Raw genomic sequence first — 18,331 nt, 5'->3', positions numbered from 1 at the left:
AACGCTGTGAGTCAGGGAGAGCAAAGAAATAAGGTAGGAGAGATGATATAAACGCAGAAGGATGTTTTCATGTTGCCGTGCGTTCTCGCACACGTGCTGTCGACTCTTCTTTAGGAGTTTCCCCACACATTTGATTTCCTTTTTTTCCTAATTTTGCAGGTTCGCAAGAGAATAGGATTCAAATCCTCTACTGATGCAGCACATCGTGACGATCCATAAGTTGTTTTCCACACACCAAAGACATTACAGACAGATATTAACCATTGCTTCAGACTCTCAAACTAAATCTGCACATCTCTGCTGAGAAATATACAGTCTGCCAGATGTATGAATTTTTTTAGCATGCGCAAAGCAAAAACCACGTTTTCTATGGCACATGACCATTGACCATCAACAATCACTTCAGTCGACACAGGCTGGTTCAAAAAGAACACGACGACATCATACTTCAATTGTTCAAAATATAATTGTTCAACCTGGGAAATGTTGACTCTGGAAATACAATAAAACCTAACGGTAACAAAGCAGCTTAAGTCAAAGAAGCAGAAATAAACCAAAGTTTGAAAGAGAATTAATAAAAAATAAAAAATAACTTGGACAGTTTGTAGGTCCAGGCTACTTGTGGCTGGTGAGGCTGGAGGTGAGTTCATTCAGTAGCCTGAGAGACGGGAGCGCTCATGTCCCTTTGGGAGGGGTCCATTTTAGTGAGGTGGGGTCAATGGCTTTATTGCTATTGCCACGCTTGATTTCCTTTGCTTTCCATTCATCAATGAGATCCTAAAATGTACATGCAAGACACAAAGCCGGGAGGGGTGGGGGGCGGGGTATGATTACAATCTTTTAATGAACAAAAACCATCTCAAATCTATTTGATAAGCTTATAAAACAATCTATACATGATCAATCAATGCTCAAGGTTTTTTTTTTTTTTTTTTAAATGTATTTATGACACTGATTCCCGTTAGTATAAGTTGCATTGATGGTAAGGCAGGGGTTATTGGGCAACAATGTGCAAAAGCATTTCAAAATAAAAGCTGTCAGTTGAAAATAAAATGCATAACTTTAAAATATAAAAAGATCAAAGCTATTATTACGAGGCGATTATTTACTAATCTGACTTATTCAGGCTTCAGAAGATTTTCCTGATGTTTAAAGTGTCCGTTTCTTTAGTTTGTAAACGTCAAATGTAATCAAATACTATGAAGTTATAATAATAGGATGCCTTTTATAATTGGCAAAGAACTAAATACTTAGTTGGTCAACACAAAAACAGATTAATATATTAATAACTTACCTGTCGCTTCAATACTAAGTGTTTTCCCTTCCAATACTTGAGCATCTGAAGAGACTGCAGGGTGCTCACGATGTCCACCGGGTTTACCGCCGTCTCCTGACTGATTTCTGTGTGACGAGCAAATATTAAAGCCATGGATGTTTCATTTTGTGTCTTTGTTTTCTTTAAGAGTGAAACAGTGACAGTGAAAATACACTTAAATAAAAAATACAAAAAAAAGAGAGAATAAGGATGGATCGTGAGTTCTGTGCTCTCGCTAACCTTTGATGGAGATCTCTTTCCCTTGAAAGTTGTACATGTATCGTAATAACACTTCCTTCCAGTAGCTGCGGTAGCTGATGAGGCCCAGGTCAGACAGCGGCCTCTCTGGTGACCCGACCTTCTCCTCCACCTTGGAGAGCAGGTAACCTGAGAAAAGTGATGAGATGGGTCAGGAAAAAAAAAGCCAGATTCTTCATCTACAATATATGATAAACATCGCTAGTTAAATCAGTCCATGCCAACAACGTTATCAATCTAAACAAGCTTCAAAGAATCTCTGTTAACATGTTAACAGATGCATACTGAAGTCGATGAGCATCTTGCCAAAGCCCTGCCTCATGTACTGTGGCATCGTCAGGATACAGGACACGTTGTAGTTCAGGAAGGAATTCTTCTCCTAAAATTGTTAAAGAAAAGGATTTTACAACAAATCCATTGTTACAATAATAGTTTTTTTAAAAAAGCACTCTAAGTCTCCATTACCTTGGAAAAATATCCCACGAGATGACAGCCGGTGTTGTCAGCCTCCGTCATTACGTAGAAGAGAAAAGGCTCCACGTCATAATAAAGAGTTTTGTGATCCAGGAAAAGCTTTGCAAGCAAACACAGGTTCTGACAGTAGATCTGAGGATGAAGTTAAAAATATGTCGTTTGTTTTGTTGGTAAACATGTTCATGTTATTATTTGGTTATTTACTGTGCTTTGTAAACAAAAGATTGAAATAAGGAAGCAGCAGCTATTCCTACCTTGTTCTTTTTACCATCGACTTCAAACACAGAGATGGACCCTTTCCTGTACACTTCATCTCCAGGAGGATGTTTCCACACACACTTGGCCTGGGAACACGTTCAGCAAAACAAACTTCAGGGAACAGACTCAGCACTATTAGGTCAGGGCTGTAGATTGCGTCTAACACTCACCATGTGTCGTCTGAGGATGGTCTGACTCTTCATGTACTTCAGGCAGAATTCACAGACGTAGAGACGGCCGAGGCGTGCGTACTCCTCAGGGTAGGGTGAGTGGTACCAAGTGTCCAACTCGTAGCGACCAAAGAGGATGGTTTTAATCATGTTGCTGCCTTCGGTGATCTGACCCTGAATCCGAAGCTTCTCCTGCAGAGGGAGTTACCAAACGGTTTGAGAGGCGATGTGCAGGACTGGACTGTCATTAATAAATAAATTAAAAACAAACTATTTAAAAACAAAAACAAGTGTCATACCAAGTCTTCAGAAGCTCGAGCCTGGGCTTTCCTGAAGAGCTCCAGGTCATATTCGCTGGTGATGTTTTCTAGCAGAGGCTCTCTGGTGTTGCTGTGCGTCTGTCGGTGCTCCTGTTGACAAGATACAAACGCACAAAAATACGCTAACAACTCTGACATACTTTGTCAGTTCAAGGAGTCAACTCGATCATCTTAAGGCGGGTCGATCAAGCATTTATTCCTTTTTTGCTGCACTTTTTCAAAAAAAAAAAAAAAGGAAATGTTTTGGGAAGGAAAACCATGAAAGACAATAAAAAAAAACCTGAAACACCTCAGCAAATAAAACTAAAAAAGGGAAACTAAATGGAATGTACTTTTCTTTCATTAATTTTTTGCTGCAACACAACAGAATGTTGAAGAAATCAAATTAATCAACTAATATCTGGGCTTGTGTTGATGTTATAAATTTGATTTTGTGTGTTATTTTTTATTTTAATGTCCAATCATCAAATTATAATCAGTAGTAGTATCATACCAGTGCTATCATTTTGGTGCCATAGGTTTAAACCATTTTTCTTGTTAATGGCTGTATGGTAAGGTGTCAGTGTGCTTAGCTACAAACAGTGAGGAAAGTGTAAGACCACTACTCACCATGTGCTTTTCTTTCTGCTCCTTCTGAAGGACGGAGTTCCTGCCTTTCCTCATCTCAGTCACCTGCTCCTTGTATTTACTCTGTTTGGATGTCGGTGTCTGAATTCAGAACCAAAAATATGCTGAGGAAGGAACTCGGCTAACAAGCAACTTCAGTCATTCTATATTTAGTTAAGATGTTACACACAACTTACTGTTAGAAAACAAAGTTAATAAACAGAAGGAAACTGATCACCTGGTGACGAGTTGCGTGCCGCGACTGGTTTTCTTCCTGCGCCTTCATCTCCTCCTCTTGTTTTTCCCGACTGACGGCTTTCACCTGACGATGAATGGTTATGAAATAATAGTTCATGAATAACGACAAAAAGGGGGGAGATTGATTTGGATTGTCGTATAGGAATACATGGAGCTAAAATGCTGATATAATTTATTCTACAAGTGATAGATCTCAGAAGCTCACCTTGCACTCATCAGCAGAAAGATTGTGGTAAAGAGGACAACCTGATACAGCGAAATGTCGTTCATGTTTCCCTGTGAGATGACCTGACCATAAAAGGGGAAAAACAAACATGTGTAACACTTCAACAAGCAGAGATGCAAACATTTCAAATTCATCTTTAAAACTGGTTTAAATAAATCCAAAGCTAAAAATCCAGCTTAAATGTTCTATTTGAATAACTGGGTTTTGAAACTAGCAAAATAAGTTTTACCTAAGGAGTTGCATCCTGGTGTTGGACATTTCATGTTAAAGTTATATGTTTCGTGACAGCGGCGGCGTTTGGGTCGATGAGAGAGGTCCTTTTCTAAGTCTCTATTGGCTTGATCTTTGGCCTGGCTTTCATCATGAGACGCATTGGGGCTGGAGATGTCCAGCTCAGACTCTGAAGAGGGAGCATTTCCTGTGGGGGTCAAAGGCGGTGACTCGTCATGGTCAGCAGATCTCTTCAAGTCAGGAGTATCTGTGCAAAGAAATATTTATAGTGAGACAAATGTGGAGATGACAAATCATAGAAAGGATTTAGATCGACGTCGCCAACCCTGAGAGCTTTGGCTGAGGCGAGTCGAGGCTCTGGTGAGCCGCTGTCTTTTGCGTAGGTTACCATCACTTTCTGAACTATTAGTTTGTTCTCTCTCTGCAGAGTCGTCAGAATCTTCAGTCACATCCGAACCACTCCCAGCCATTTGTCTCTGCTAGAGAGAGATTAAATAAATATATTGACAAAAACACAGTCAACATCCCGTGTCAGATTTGTTATCATTATAACTCACAACCTTTTCCTAAATGTCCTAAATCTAAGAAATGTGTTGTATACATAGAAAATATTATCACATCAGAATATGAAATTACTATCTTAAACATTTTCTAAGAAAAGCTGTCCCCTTTGAAGAAACCTCAGAGTATTAAAAAAAATCAGCACAAGGACAATAACTCCGGAAGAAATTATTGCGCACTTCTCATTTTCGAACTCCATCGAGGTATTGATACCCTAAAGCCACACACCAAATCTGGTTATCCTATCTTAAACGGTTTCTAAGAAAAGCTGTCCCCTAACTCGGATGGACAATCGGACAGAGCTCAAACCTATACTCCCCTTTCCACATTTTATGGTGGGGGATGATAATCATCAAGCCAGCACATCACATTTTTGAAACATTACCCTTTGATTTAAAAATAAACAAATAATAATAATATAATCATGAAGAACAAAATCCTAAACTTTCTAAAGGAACATTGTTACAGCCCCCTCTTGGATGTAACACCAAGGCTTGAGGGGCCGCAACATAAATGACGCCAGACACAGAAGTAACGATTAACAAAGTAATTATTAACTCAAAGTTCTTAAAAGCAGTAACATAAAACAAAACAGACTGGGGACCCTGGCCAAACTAAATAAAAGTAGGGAGGAAACAAGCATAAGCAGAGTGTACAAAAAAATATACATATATATATATATATATATATATATATATATATTTTTTTTTTTTCCCCAAATAAAGTGTAATAGTTGGTAGTTTGTGTATGTATGTTGCACAGCCAAAGCTTCACTGTAGCACTGTAGTGTACTGTTAGCTTAACAGCACTAGCAGGCTCCACTCAAAATTACATTGACAAAAGTCAGCATTTGAAATAATGTTTAACACTTCTTTAAATGTATTGAAGTACACAAAGATGGTGACAACAAGCGAAAAAACTACACTAATGTGGTGAATTCGGCATTATATACCATCAGAAAAAAAGCTTTAATTAAGCATACCGACTGCTAAATATTACGTTTCCTTTGCGTGCAAAATAACGGTGTAACAATGACACTGGTGACCATTTCGATTGGTGACCCATTTCCGTTGTTCACAAAGGCAGATGGTAAATAAAAATATTAACATTAAAAGTAGAGTAATAACCTGCGAAACGTACCCCATTACCAAAATGGTAGTGAAAAAAGGATAGTTTTCAAACACTTATTAACATAAACTAAACATCTGCCGTTACTGACATTCAGCGACACATTTGGAGATCCGTCTACAATTAAAATGGTAACCATTTTAACCATATCACCAGCATTCACGGCGCCGAGTCGTATTTCATGGACAGCTTTGGAACAACTTCGCTGATTTAAACACATTCGCTGTCGGACGTGGTAAACACATTACTCTGTACTATTTAACAGAGTGGCGTTAGCTCCCAGCATGCTAATCGGCTTCAGCTAATACGCTAACACTAGCCTGTCGGTCGACCTACATTTGTTCTTACCTGACGTCTACGAGGCATTCTTCACTGGACGGACCTCTACTTAACGAACTAGTGACAAAGAGCGACACTCAGTCGACCCAGGACAAAAAGACTAAATAAAGTATTTATCAAATTCAATGAACACTAGTTATGTGTGTACGGTAATGTCTGACTTGTGCCGCGCCACCACATTCCTCACAGACTCAGACCCGGGCAGGCCAATGCATTTCCTATGAGACCGCAGTTCATATTCCCACCAGCAGGGGGCCATACATCACTTATTAGCAGAGAATGGGCGTTTACGTTTTTCTTCTTCGTAATTTCTGTGGCTGATCTTCAGCATCAGCGCCATCTTATGCTTCGGGGTGGAAACTAATAACTTTCTACAATAAAAAACAAAAAAACAAAACACGTTCTACCTTCTTCTTCTTTTTTTAAGAAGGTAGAACGTGTTAATTTTATTTATCCATCTATTTTTTTTAAAAAAAAATGTATAGTTGGCTTTTCTTGTTGATTTTACCCTCAGACAGTTTGAGTTTTTGGTTTGAAGATACATATTTTTACACTTTACAAAGGTGTTAAATAAAGTGCACCATATGCCATGTGTAGTGTTGGAAGTAACTAGTTATTTTTGTAATATATTACAGTAATATATTCCTTTTTGAAGTAACTCAGTAGTGTAACTCATTACAAAAGTGAAAAGTGTTAATATATTACCAGTTACAATTAAAGTAACTCAAGTTACATGCAAGTTACATTTAATTTAAGTGCATATTTGCTTTGTTATCTCACTGTTTGCAATTATTTGAGGAAAAACAAGATGATCATTATAGTGAAATATAACTCATGGGGAACAAAAAAGAGTTTTGTGCTCCTGAAACAGCAGAAGTATTTCAAACAAAACTTAGATATCATTTGAACACGATCAGTGTGATATAATTAGTGTTCTGAACCAAAAGTAACTCATAGTAGTGTAACTCAGTTACATTTTAAAAAACAGTAATATTGTAATACAAATATATTACATTTTTTATTCCAGTAACTAGTAATATAAATATATTACAAGTTTAGAGTAACTTACCCAACACTGGTCATAAGACATTATTGATACAAAAATGCACATCTATACAGATAACGGATCCTTTTCTACACATTCCATCCATCGGTTTTGTATGGAAGCCCATTTCCGCCACTAAAAATAAATTAAAATCACCACGGCAAGTCATAATTATGAGTTAGTAAAGTCATAATTATGAGATACAAACTGAGCATTCGCTACAGTCTACTGACACTGACTGTTACCATTCTTCATTACATTCAAAACACATATTTTGGCTGTTTATTCAGTTCTTAGAATTCAACACATAGTACATAGTGTAGAAAATACTGGAAGTACATAAATGTCTTTGCTGCAAAAATGATTCTGTCACATTTTTTGCATGTTGCAACTTTTTATGAAAAAGAGTTTTCTCATAATTATGACTTTCTTTTTGAGTTACTCTCGTATTCAGTACCTGAGATTGCTTACACAGAGACGTAGTCAGAAGTTTTGCTTTGCTGAATCAATCAATCAATTTATTACAGATGAACAGAAAATGAATCAACAACAATATCAAGTTAATAGGAAATAACAGACACTCATCTAATGCACAGCTGTGGGCCTCGGACATAGTTTTCTCTGCATTTTTATTCTGTGTTGTTCTATGCATGTCTTCTTTTGTTATGATATGTAAGACATTTGTGATTGACAGGGTCAAACATAAGTTCATCGAAGATAAAGACTTATATAGGTCAAAGCACAGTTTTCAAAAGTTTAAATATTAGAGTATTCTTTTAATTAGAAGATGTTTTACATTTAGAAATAAAACGTTCAGTTATTATAGTTAGTTAAAGATGACATTTAATGCTGATACAAATTATGTTCAAGATTATTGATTTATTCATTAAAACAAATTTACACTAAGAAATAAAATTATGGAATTACATAAACATATAATGTATATACACATACATATGACGATGTACTGTATAAATATTGTAAATCAATGCAGTTATTGAAGACAAATTACCGAAAATCCCAATTATGTCACTTGGAATTAATGGATTCGAGTTGCCCGCCAATAACTTCCGTGAACAATTTGAGTCTACATAAATCACGTGACGGGCAAGCATTTCAAACTAATGTTGTCGCTACTCTGTCTCTAAACGGCTGTGGTCTGCACATGCTGTCAAAGGTCAGCACTACAAGAAGTGCAATCTTTTTAAGACAGCAATATATGTTTTTTTATTGCAATTTAATAAATTAATTTATTTTATTGCATAATTGTGACCATCACCAGCCCTCCTTAAGGAAGGGTAAAAAACACTTTATTTTAGGGAGAATATATAAAAAGAGGGCAGTGTTACACCTAGGTGAGGGGGAAGGGAACAAGTAGGGGGAGTCAGGGTAGGGAATGGGAAGTGTTACATCTAGGTGAGGGTGAAGGGAAGAGGGAGTCACCGTAAGACACGGAAGGGGTGGGGAAGAGTTGACTGTTTTAAAGTGAGTGAGAAGTGATGTTATATCTATTGTGTAATCAGTTCACCCAGTCAGGCCACCCCCCATGACCTAGCAGCCCCCTCAGACGCCCCAGAGATCCCAGGCCAAGAGGCAGCCTCCGCCCCTCACACACACACCTGAGAAAACCCCAAGGAGCCGAGGACCCAGCGCACCCTGCCACCATCCCCAACCCCCAACCTCAAGACCCCCCGCCAACACGAGACCCCCCCCCAACACCAGCACGGTCCAGAGGACAGCGGGCCCCAGGCTACCACACCGAATAGCGGCAGTTTCCTGAGCTGACAGTAGGAGAACCCCCCCCCCCCCCCCGAGAGGCCCAACCCGTCGTGCTATGAATGCATTCAGGAAAAAGTTTATGTAAACAAGATGTAAGGAAAACAAGGGAGTACTGATTGAGTGACGGGGGCGACTGTCGTTTGAATAGAGGCTCGGGGGTTACACAGGACAGAATAGGTTGGAAACACTGATATAAAGTACAATTATTAAAGTCCAAAGTCTTAAAAGACTAAAAATCTGGAGTCTAAAGCCAAACGTCTACAGTCCACAGCCAGATAAGTATTCATGCAGACATTCTGGTAATGTTGTGGACACCCCCAGAAAATGTGCTGGTTTTCCTGAATGTTCTTTGCTACAACTTGTGGGGAAGGGGGGCTTGTGGCAGCTGATACCAGCCGCTCTATATATAGTGATCTGGGACCTGGCCATTCCATCAGAGTACACAGCTGAACGGACTAGCTCAATGCTTTAAACTCTACTGAAGGCAGTTCTGTAGCAGCTGGTAATTTGAAGCAAAAAACAAAATGAACAAACCCAAGATTGTGAGACCAGAGGAGAGGTATGTCGACTATTGACTCTGTTTGAGAAACACAAATAATCTATTCGTTGATTATGATTAGAAGGTAAAGAATGGACATGTTACAGTAGAATTGTGTCGCTACAGTCAGCCAGCAAACGCTGTGTGGTTTGACCGGAAGAAGTATGTGACGGTCAACTTTAAGGTTCAGAGACCTAAAGACGTCCAGGTGGACATTCAGCCAGAAAAGATGATTCTATGGTGAGTTTATCCCAATCTGTGCACTAAAACCTCTCTGTTGATTACGTTCTTTCTTGTTTGTTGAAATAAATGAACACTAACACAAAGAAAACAACGCTACTTAATAATTTCTTTGGCAATTTGTTTGTAAAACAGCTGCAAAAACGACACTGATGACGTGTTCTACAATGAGCTTTACTTCTACGACAAGGTCATGATTAACGTAAGCATACAGTCATCTTCCTCTATCAACTTTGCTAAAATGTACAAAACATGAGGCAATAATGTTATTAATATTTTATTATTGGTATAATTCTTAAGGACTCCAGGGAAAGAGTCTATGACCGCCACATCAACCTCCTGCTCAGGAAGGGAAAGCCTGACTTTGCATGGCCACGTCTCCAGAAGGATCCAGCCAAGGTACGTCTGTGTGTTAGAGCATTACAATATGTTAAGGTTTACTTTATTCGGACAACTTTTTTCAGGAAATTTACTTTGAAATTTCACCAGAGGCCATCTGGAGACAGGGGGCGTGGCCAGCCTGACAGAACTGTCGAGTTGGCCAGAAAGAAGTCAGAATCACACAAAAAAGTGATCAGCAGATGCCTCTGAGGAAGCCTGACAGTTGGCAGTCGAAACATGTCAGGAGATCAAAGTAAATTTCATGGAAAAAAGTTGTCTGAATAAATGAAATATGAACAATATATTATTCAAAAAAGAAGACAAAATGGTCTTGCTGGAATCAAATCATTCCAAGGTACAGATTCTGTTTGTTGTCATAGAGATTTACTTTCTTGGTGCTACAATATTTGAATCATATTTCTCACAAAATATTTAAGAAGAATATAGAATTATGTATAACATGCGATACCTCAAAATGAGCCATTGACTGGATGAAAGTCACCAGGGCCGGCCCATTATATAGGCAATATAGGCAAATGCTAAAAAAAGATAATAATTTAACTACTAGAGAGTTAATTTTAATAGCATACTAAACTTGATAGTATTATTAATAACTAGTTTTAATGAAAATAAAATAGTTTTACTCCCGCCCCCCTCCCCAAATTGACTGACACCTGTGGACGGTTGGCCGAGACTTGAATTTGTATTCTGAACCTGTTACTAAGATGTATATTTAAATTGACTTTTATTCACTTGTTTGTGTGTTTTTTTTTAATATGTGTATGTGAAACAACCCTTTTACCACGGGAAAAAAAAACAAATAAGTAATTTTGCTTATGTTTGTGGGTACGGTGAAGACCAAGTGTTGTGAATTATTCTGGTAATAAAACTAATATAACAATGATGTAAATATCAATTATTTGGTATATAAAAAAATGCCATATAAGTGGGCGCCAAAAGAAAATCATGCCTAGGGTGCCAAAGAGGCTAGGGTCACCATGGTACTTAAGTAATATTTTGTAGTATCTGTACTTTACTTGAGTATTATATTTTGGGGGACACTTTTTACTTTCACTCCACTATTAAATAATGAATACAAATGGGTATGACTGGAAACGTTTTACATTTATTCTTACCACTTTTGAACATGAGTATCTTTAATAAGAAGATTATCAAATATGCTTTTATTTATTCATTATTATTATTATCCTGCTATATCACATTCATTCTCTGAAAACTGAAGTCAAACACCCTAATTTTATGTATTATATGTACACACACCTTAGGCTCTGAAAGACTCTCAAACTGTTCAAAACAGTATCATCTCCATAAAATACTGAACAATAAATAAAATGTTCAATATATTAAAACCAGAGTAAAAATATAATTCCAATGATAATTTGTAACATTTGTAAAATGCAGCAACCATTTCTCATCAGAATTGAGCTTTTAAATTACACAAATATTGTTGTTGATGATGATGTCATCAAACTGTTTCCTATATTGTACATGCATATACATTCAGTGTTGATAAATGAAGTAAATATAAGTCATTCTAATTGTACTTAGTTATTAAAAACACTTTTTGTACAGTTTTTAAGTCTGACAAAACTTTTAGCATAGTTTAAGTTACTCTGCCTTTGTTTGAATTTAGTCTTAGTATCGCTTTAGATGGGATAAAAAGTGATGTTAATAAAAACTATTAGAAAGTTACAGTATAAGTCAATTAAATAAACACAATTCAATGTAAAACCCTGCTTTTCCTTTTTTTTTTTCCAGCCCAGTTGGATTGCTGTGGACTTTGATAACTGGAGAGATTGGGAACACGAAGAGGATGAAGAAAAGGATCAATTCGATAGATATGCAGATGTACGCTATATGTAATCATAATAATAAACAAAAGAGAACGTTCCAGATCATGAATGTGTAACTAGAAGTCCTTTTAAAATCAATTGTAGCCACTGTTAGCTATTTATTTTATTTTCTATTAACAGATGATTCTAGACATGGCTGCAAGCAACAAAGGAGCAACACCTGACATGGGTGATCTCAGTGACGTAAGTGTTGCATTCTGGTAGTTTGATGGCATTTTTTAAAAAGTCATGACTTTTAATCTTCCCCCTATTATTTTTCTTACAGTCTGACTGAGACTTCCATCCTTGGACAGTGAATACAATGATCACCTGAAGAGTGGAACCTTTGCTAATATTATTCATGTTTTGAAGTTTGAATACTTGTTTTTGCATATATTGTGTTTTTTGTTTTTGTTTTTTTTGTTTTTTTTATAAAGTAATTTGAAAACATTGGATTGGAATTCTCATAAGATGACATATCATTTATTGTTTTAAAGAAAGAAAAAAAATGTTAATCTGTCTTCTATGCCAATTTATTCTGTTCATTGATTCAAGCACTAACTGCTAAATCAACACACTGCCCTTAAAAAATAAAAATAAATAAATAAATAAATAAATATATATATATATATATATATATATATATATATATATATATATATATATATATATATATACAATCTACTTGATTTACATCTTCCCTCAAAAAAATGTCCATAATTAATATTAATAAATGAAAATATGATGCAGTTAGACAAGTTATATTAACACATATATATTATATTAACATTTTTCTTTGAATTATTTATTTACTTTTATTTATTTTTTAATAATTTTTTCTCAAATAAGCACAAACGTAAAAACAGGCAACACATGTAAAAGTATAGGCACAGTGCACATTTGAGAGGAGGTGGAAGAAAAGGCTTGTTATGTTCAGCCCCTCTTATATCAACATAATCCAAAATGTTGCAATAATACATTAACAATAAATCTTTAACTATAATACTGCTTTTCAAACATATTCACTCAATAAAATTATCTACAAATTAGATACAATGCACAAATTCAGCCGTCCATCCTTGTGATTAATTTAGAATTTTAGTTTCAAATGCCAGGATATTTTTCACTTCACAATTTAGTGTATTTGTATTTAACACATCTAAGGCATGATAAAATATAACAAATATTTGTTTCACAGTTTGCAGCGCTGTTAGCTTAAAAAGCGAATCCGAGGACTTTTGGACTGTGTGACTTTCCGTAGTTCAGTGACAGCTGAATGAGCTATAAACATTTTTATGGTTTGGTCTCGTTTTAAAGTCCATTCTTACCGTCAAACAGCTTTAAATGGCTTTTCAGTGTCAACGAGACTGTTACATGACAGAGGTACGAGTTATTTACCGCACAATGATATGACAAACACGGCTTTTGTTCATAGAGGAGCCTAGTTTAGCTTAGCTTAGCTGCTAATACTGTAGCACAGGGCTCGTATATATAATTACGTAATAACAATAAAGATAATTTCCCCCTTAAATGTCGCTACATTTGCAATGAGTTTCAGTTTCACAGATGTTTGAACAACGACATTATTTAAATTAGACGTGACATTGTCGTTCATGTTTGTGTTTTGTGACAATACACTACTTTCTGTCCAGTTTGTGACCTCTGTGGTGTCTTGCTGTCCTGCTGAGCTCAAACAAGAGACAAATGGAAAGAAAGTCACACTAAAAGGCTTTAATGTGAAGCTTCAAGACACCATCTTATTTCCTGAGGGAGGGGGTCAGGTAAGCAGGTAGCTTATCTACTAGAGGTGTTCAATGTTGACATGAATCTGACGATACGATTCACAATTTGCATGTCATGATACGATATATCCCGATACTAAACAATATGATATATCACGATATCAATAATTACAAATTTCAACTTCACTAGTAGAAAATGGTATGAAATACAATTCATTCATTTTTTTTAAACTTACAAGAACAAGTAAATGGTATCTAACTGTCACTCAATACCAATATCAAAAACAAGTGGTATGTTTATCAAACTGTCTAATTACATTTTTCAAAAAACTGTAAGTTTTGCTTCTACGATAGATTCAGATTCTGTAAAATTATTATTTTTATCTATAAAAGTGCCCAGTATGTTTTATGAAAATAAATCAACTTCTAAGCAGTTCAAATGCATTGAGGAGTGAGGTAGTTTAACAAGTTCTGTTATGGTTCACTGACACCTCGTGACCGGGCGTTTATGTGCTTGTTAAAAAAAAAACAATTTGAAAAATAGACATTAGACATTTTTTGGATCGATACGATAATCGCACGGTGAAATATCGCAATATATCGCTGAAACGATTTTTTTTTTTTTTAACACCTTTAGTATCTACATGATCGATCTGTGCAAATATGTCCTGCACACATTTATTCTGATGAGCCCCAGATTAAAAACGGGGACACTGAACAGAAACAATTCTACCCGTTGTCAAAAATATGCTGTAGTGTGATATTTTCTGTTTGTAATCTAAGCCGGATGATCATGGACTGATTGGAGACGTCCCAGTTCTGAGGGTGACCAGGCAGGGACCAGAGGCCGTACATTTTGTGTGCACGCCCCTGGAGGTGGGACAGGAGGTGCCAGTCAAGGTTAACTGGGAGAGGAGGTTTGATCACATGCAGCAACACTCTGGTAATTAAACATGTGCATCCATTCCCACCCTAGAATCATTTTTAAATGCACATGTGTGATAATACACATCTACTGTACATGTTGTGCTGGTTTCTCTCATATTTTAGGACAACATTTGATCACAGCTTTGGCAGAAACAATGTTTGGATACAAGACCACGTCCTGGTACGTCACCATTAAATGATCTGTTTCCTAGTGCTACAAATGATCCAGATTTCTGATTTTTCTTGTGTCTTCTCAGGGAATTAGGGCGACAGAGAAGCACCATTGAACTGGACACCCCGAGTATGAAAGCGTGTCAGCTCCAGGAGCTGGAAGAAGCTGTGAATGTGAAGATCAGAGATTGTGTTCCTGTTAATGTTCAGCTCCTGTCTATAGATGACCCTGCAGTGGAAAAGGTGTGGTTTAAAGTGTTGGTAAAGCTTTTTTCTGCTGTGTATACTTTTTATTTCACAGTTATTTACAGGTACATTTAGGGCTGGGCAATATATTGAGATTCAAGGTATTGTGAGTTTTCAATATTGCCTATATCAATAAATATATATTTTTTATAGCTCATTTTGAATTAAAATACTCATTTCAGACGTCGCTGCTGTCACTACTTCTCAGAACAGTATGAAAAGCACAGTTAGATGATCACTGAGTGTGTCCTAAACAAGCCACACTACAGAACTCACTCACACGTGCTGTCCCTTAGAGGGGAAAAAGCCAAAAGTGGCAAATATTGTGCAGCTGTTTAATAAATGAGCCATTGTGGCTTTATTTGAATGAACAATATTGAGATTTATATCTTATATTGCCATTTTGAGATATGAGTTTAGGTCTATATTGCCCAGCACTAATAATAACAGTGTGCGTTAATCAGGTGAGGAGTCGTGGACTGCCAGGCGATCATGCAGGGCCAATCAGGATTATTGATATTATTGGGGTCGATGCCAACATGTGCTGTGGAACCCACGTTTCTAACCTCAGTCATTTACAGGTACAACACACCTGCCACACACTGATTGTGTTATTACTGTGTTTTTTTGTTTTTTTACAAACTCAATCAATTAATTTTGGGCTTCTTTTGACTGAATTTTAGGTAATTAAGCTCCTTGGAACCGAGAAAGGAAAGAAAAACAAAACCAACCTCATTTTCCTGGCAGGGAACCGAGTTTTAAAATACGCAGAGAAAAGTTACAGCACAGAACGCTCGCTGGTTTCTCTTCTGAAGTAAGTTTAGCGAATGTTTCACTAGTGTCATTTAAACTCATCCATAAAAGTGAATATTGACATTTTTCATGTTTTTTATGCGCAACAGAACTGGACCAGATGAGCATGTGGAGGCTGTGGACAAGTTGCAGAAATCTGTTAAGACGCTACAGAAAGTAAGCTGTTCTTTAGCAGAGGAACATATTCAACATTGTGGACAATCGGCTGTGAAACTTTTGTCTCTTTTTTCAGACTAATCTGAGCCTGATTCGAGACATGGCCGTCCTCATCGCTCAGAACTTTAAAAACAATCCACTAAAAAGCAACTTCTTCAGCTTGCACAAGTAAGCGAAACCTTTCAAATGTTAATGATAGGGATGTAACGATTAATCGTAAGGCAGTTAAAAATCGATTCATAGGTACCACGGTTCACATCGATGCTCTGAAAATTGAATCGCAGTACTTTTTTTATACAGCAGAGGGCGCTATATATTAATCCTTCCAGAAGCGAACGTGACGGGCGGAATCTGCTACTATTTTCTTTCTGGCCGCCATTTACTGTTAAACATGCTCATAAATGATTCTTTACTCCTTTAGCACCGAAAGAATATCTGTAATATTACGTGAATATCTGTAAAAGTCACGTTTTTCGATTAGCTCTGTCTGCTAGCATAGCTTCTCTTCTTCACTGGTGGAATAACTGCATGCCAACCGACCACTGGGTTACCAGCGCCCTCTGCTGGTCTAAACAAATATCTGACGTAAATACAGTAAAATGACTGTTTTTGTTTTTTTTAAAGTCCAATTGTTAAGGCACAAAATACATTTTCAGTTGCACTTTTAAAAAGAAAAAGAACTATTATGCAGTTTTGAATTGTTTACTATAGAACCAGAATTTAAATTAATAGGTTTCTTCTTCATTTGTATTATTCCTTTATGTATTTCATTCAAGATTTGTTTTTAGTTAAATTGCATCATTTTGCATAGTTTATCAAGGGATTCTTTTGACAATGAAAAATAAAAGGAAAAAAAATAGTATAGTATTTTCCCCCAAAAAATAAAGGAATATTTTTCAGTCATTTGTCAAGATTCTCATTTTGTAAAATAAATCGTGAGAAAATCGTATCGTGAACCCAGTATCGTGAATCGAATCGTATCGGGGGTTGAGTGAATCGTTACATCCCTAGTTAATGACAGTATAGATGATGGTTACTACAATCGACATGTATCTGAAGTCCAAACAGTGTTTTTCTCATTTCTGAAACATTTAGAATAAAAATATGGTTTTTATTGTTCTTGCAGAAAAGAGGGAGACAATGAATTCATGAATATAATTGCTAATGAATTAAATACTGAGGTGAGATCAAACGTCTTCTCTTACTTGTTCACGTTTATAAGGAAAATACTAAATTTACGCTTTTATTTTGGTGATTTTTGAAGGAAACTTTGGTTTTTCTGACGGTTGGAGAAGAGAAAGGACCCGGTTTGTTTCTACTGGCTGGACCCACAGAACCAGTGAGCAAGATGGGGCCTCGGTAAGAGACCACAGCATGTTTTTATGTAATGTTTGGATATAAGTTCAGTTGGCATTCTCGTTTGTTTCTCTGTGATTTCCAGCGTGTTGCAGTTGCTCCAGGGTAAAGGAGCAGGAAAAAACGGACGATTCCAAGGCAAAGCTAACAGCTTGGCACAAAGAGGCGACGTCGAGGCTTTCCTGAGGCAGGAATTCAACAATTTCACCACAGAAGAAGAATAAAACCCGTGGATGATTATGTAGAATTCACTTGTCATCCAAAGCTCTGTTGAAGTAAATCCAGGGAATTAAGGATTGTTTTGTTGATGAAAACAAAGACTTTAACAATCCGATCAAGCATATGATCAACAAAATAAAGTCAGGAATCAGTCTCATCAGCCAACAAGGCTTCTATCTTTGTATTGTCTGAATAAATACCACATTTCGTCATGATTTCTTCAAAAGATCAGATTTAATCATTCTATCTTTTTTCAGAGAATTTAATAAAGAAAACTATTACTACAAGCTTGAAATATGCAATAGTAATAGTCACTGAGATAATAGTGTACAGAACAGATTCAGTACCACACATACAATAATGTACACAATCCATTAAAACGTGATATTTCTTAACTTTCTTTGTTCTGTGGCTCCTTTTTCAGTTTGTATATATATTTTAGACATGGAGATACACAAACGCCAGGAACCATTTCAAAGACAGCAGCTATAAAATGTGATCTTTTTGTTTCTAATTCTGGCAAAAATGCATGGTTTAAAAAGAGAAAAAAAAAAGACACATTTAAAGCAGAAGTTGTTCTTTCCTCTTATTCCAGTGGGTCTTTCGTGTCACCATATAATTTACCTTTAGTGCTTGTGTGAAACCAATTGTGTGGCGACACAATGATTTCCAGGGTTAAGGCAGACATGGAAGCAGGGATCATCTTGTCTTTTTTTCCACC

At 36.6% G+C, this 18,331-nt stretch overlaps 3 protein-coding genes across 6 annotated transcripts; 2 read left to right on the top strand and 1 right to left on the bottom strand.

Moving 5' to 3' along the window:
- Positions 1–447: 447 nt before the first annotated feature.
- On the bottom strand, positions 448–6,361 carry kat7b (K(lysine) acetyltransferase 7b). Of its 4 annotated transcripts, none has more exons than XM_028477006.1 (14): positions 6,142–6,361; positions 4,442–4,595; positions 4,115–4,363; positions 3,865–3,947; positions 3,640–3,723; positions 3,405–3,503; positions 2,775–2,885; positions 2,476–2,667; positions 2,302–2,391; positions 2,039–2,179; positions 1,859–1,952; positions 1,556–1,702; positions 1,295–1,401; positions 448–777 (listed from the first exon to the last, which is right to left on the bottom strand). In XM_028477006.1, the coding sequence occupies exons 1-14, from the start codon at positions 6,169–6,171 to the stop codon at positions 676–678; spliced, it is 1,683 nt and encodes a 560-aa protein (XP_028332807.1). In that variant the 5' UTR covers positions 6,172–6,361; the 3' UTR covers positions 448–675. The 4 variants fall into 4 exon arrangements, with proteins under 4 accessions (XP_028332807.1, XP_028332809.1, XP_028332810.1 ...); XM_028477008.1 differs by having other exon boundaries at positions 4,442–4,592; XM_028477009.1 differs by having other exon boundaries at positions 6,154–6,361.
- Positions 6,362–9,024: 2,663 nt separating this feature from the next.
- Positions 9,025–12,495, top strand: ptges3l (prostaglandin E synthase 3 like). Its single transcript, XM_028477144.1, has 7 exons — positions 9,025–9,527; positions 9,633–9,746; positions 9,882–9,948; positions 10,047–10,145; positions 11,907–11,996; positions 12,122–12,184; positions 12,267–12,495. The coding sequence occupies exons 1-7, from the start codon at positions 9,493–9,495 to the stop codon at positions 12,273–12,275; spliced, it is 477 nt and encodes a 158-aa protein (XP_028332945.1). The 5' UTR covers positions 9,025–9,492; the 3' UTR covers positions 12,276–12,495.
- Positions 12,496–13,208: 713 nt separating this feature from the next.
- Positions 13,209–18,006, top strand: aarsd1 (alanyl-tRNA synthetase domain containing 1). The gene is made up of 12 exons (XM_028477143.1): positions 13,209–13,363; positions 13,633–13,761; positions 14,506–14,665; positions 14,773–14,830; positions 14,907–15,063; positions 15,531–15,647; positions 15,750–15,880; positions 15,969–16,035; positions 16,112–16,203; positions 17,162–17,216; positions 17,300–17,394; positions 17,477–18,006. The coding sequence occupies exons 1-12, from the start codon at positions 13,325–13,327 to the stop codon at positions 17,613–17,615; spliced, it is 1,239 nt and encodes a 412-aa protein (XP_028332944.1). The 5' UTR covers positions 13,209–13,324; the 3' UTR covers positions 17,616–18,006.
- The last annotated feature ends 325 nt before the right edge of the window (positions 18,007–18,331 follow it).

This window comes from Gouania willdenowi, chromosome 19, assembly GCF_900634775.1.
Source record: "Gouania willdenowi chromosome 19, fGouWil2.1, whole genome shotgun sequence".
NCBI classification, from domain to species: Eukaryota; Metazoa; Chordata; class Actinopteri; order Blenniiformes; family Gobiesocidae; genus Gouania; species Gouania willdenowi.
The sequence above is the reverse complement of the archived record's forward strand: the minus strand, read 5'-3'. Positions and strand labels throughout refer to the sequence as shown.

Coding starts and splice junctions, on each gene's coding strand:
- kat7b (XM_028477006.1), bottom strand. CDS start 6,171: ATGCCTCGTAGACGTCAGGTAAGAACAAAT. Junction 2,668..2,774: donor CTCGAGCTTCTGAAGACTTG/GTATGACACTTG, acceptor CTCCCTCTGCAG/GAGAAGCTTCGGATTCAGGG. Junction 1,402..1,555: donor GAAAGAGATCTCCATCAAAG/GTTAGCGAGAGC, acceptor CTCGTCACACAG/AAATCAGTCAGGAGACGGCG.
- aarsd1 (XM_028477143.1), top strand. CDS start 13,325: ATGGCTTTTCAGTGTCAACGAGACTGTTACATGACAGAG. Junction 13,364..13,632: donor GAGACTGTTACATGACAGAG/GTACGAGTTATT, acceptor CTTTCTGTCCAG/TTTGTGACCTCTGTGGTGTC. Junction 16,204..17,161: donor AACTTCTTCAGCTTGCACAA/GTAAGCGAAACC, acceptor TTGTTCTTGCAG/AAAAGAGGGAGACAATGAAT.
- ptges3l (XM_028477144.1), top strand. CDS start 9,493: ATGAACAAACCCAAGATTGTGAGACCAGAGGAGAG. Junction 9,949..10,046: donor ACGACAAGGTCATGATTAAC/GTAAGCATACAG, acceptor ATAATTCTTAAG/GACTCCAGGGAAAGAGTCTA. Junction 11,997..12,121: donor AATTCGATAGATATGCAGAT/GTACGCTATATG, acceptor TTCTATTAACAG/ATGATTCTAGACATGGCTGC.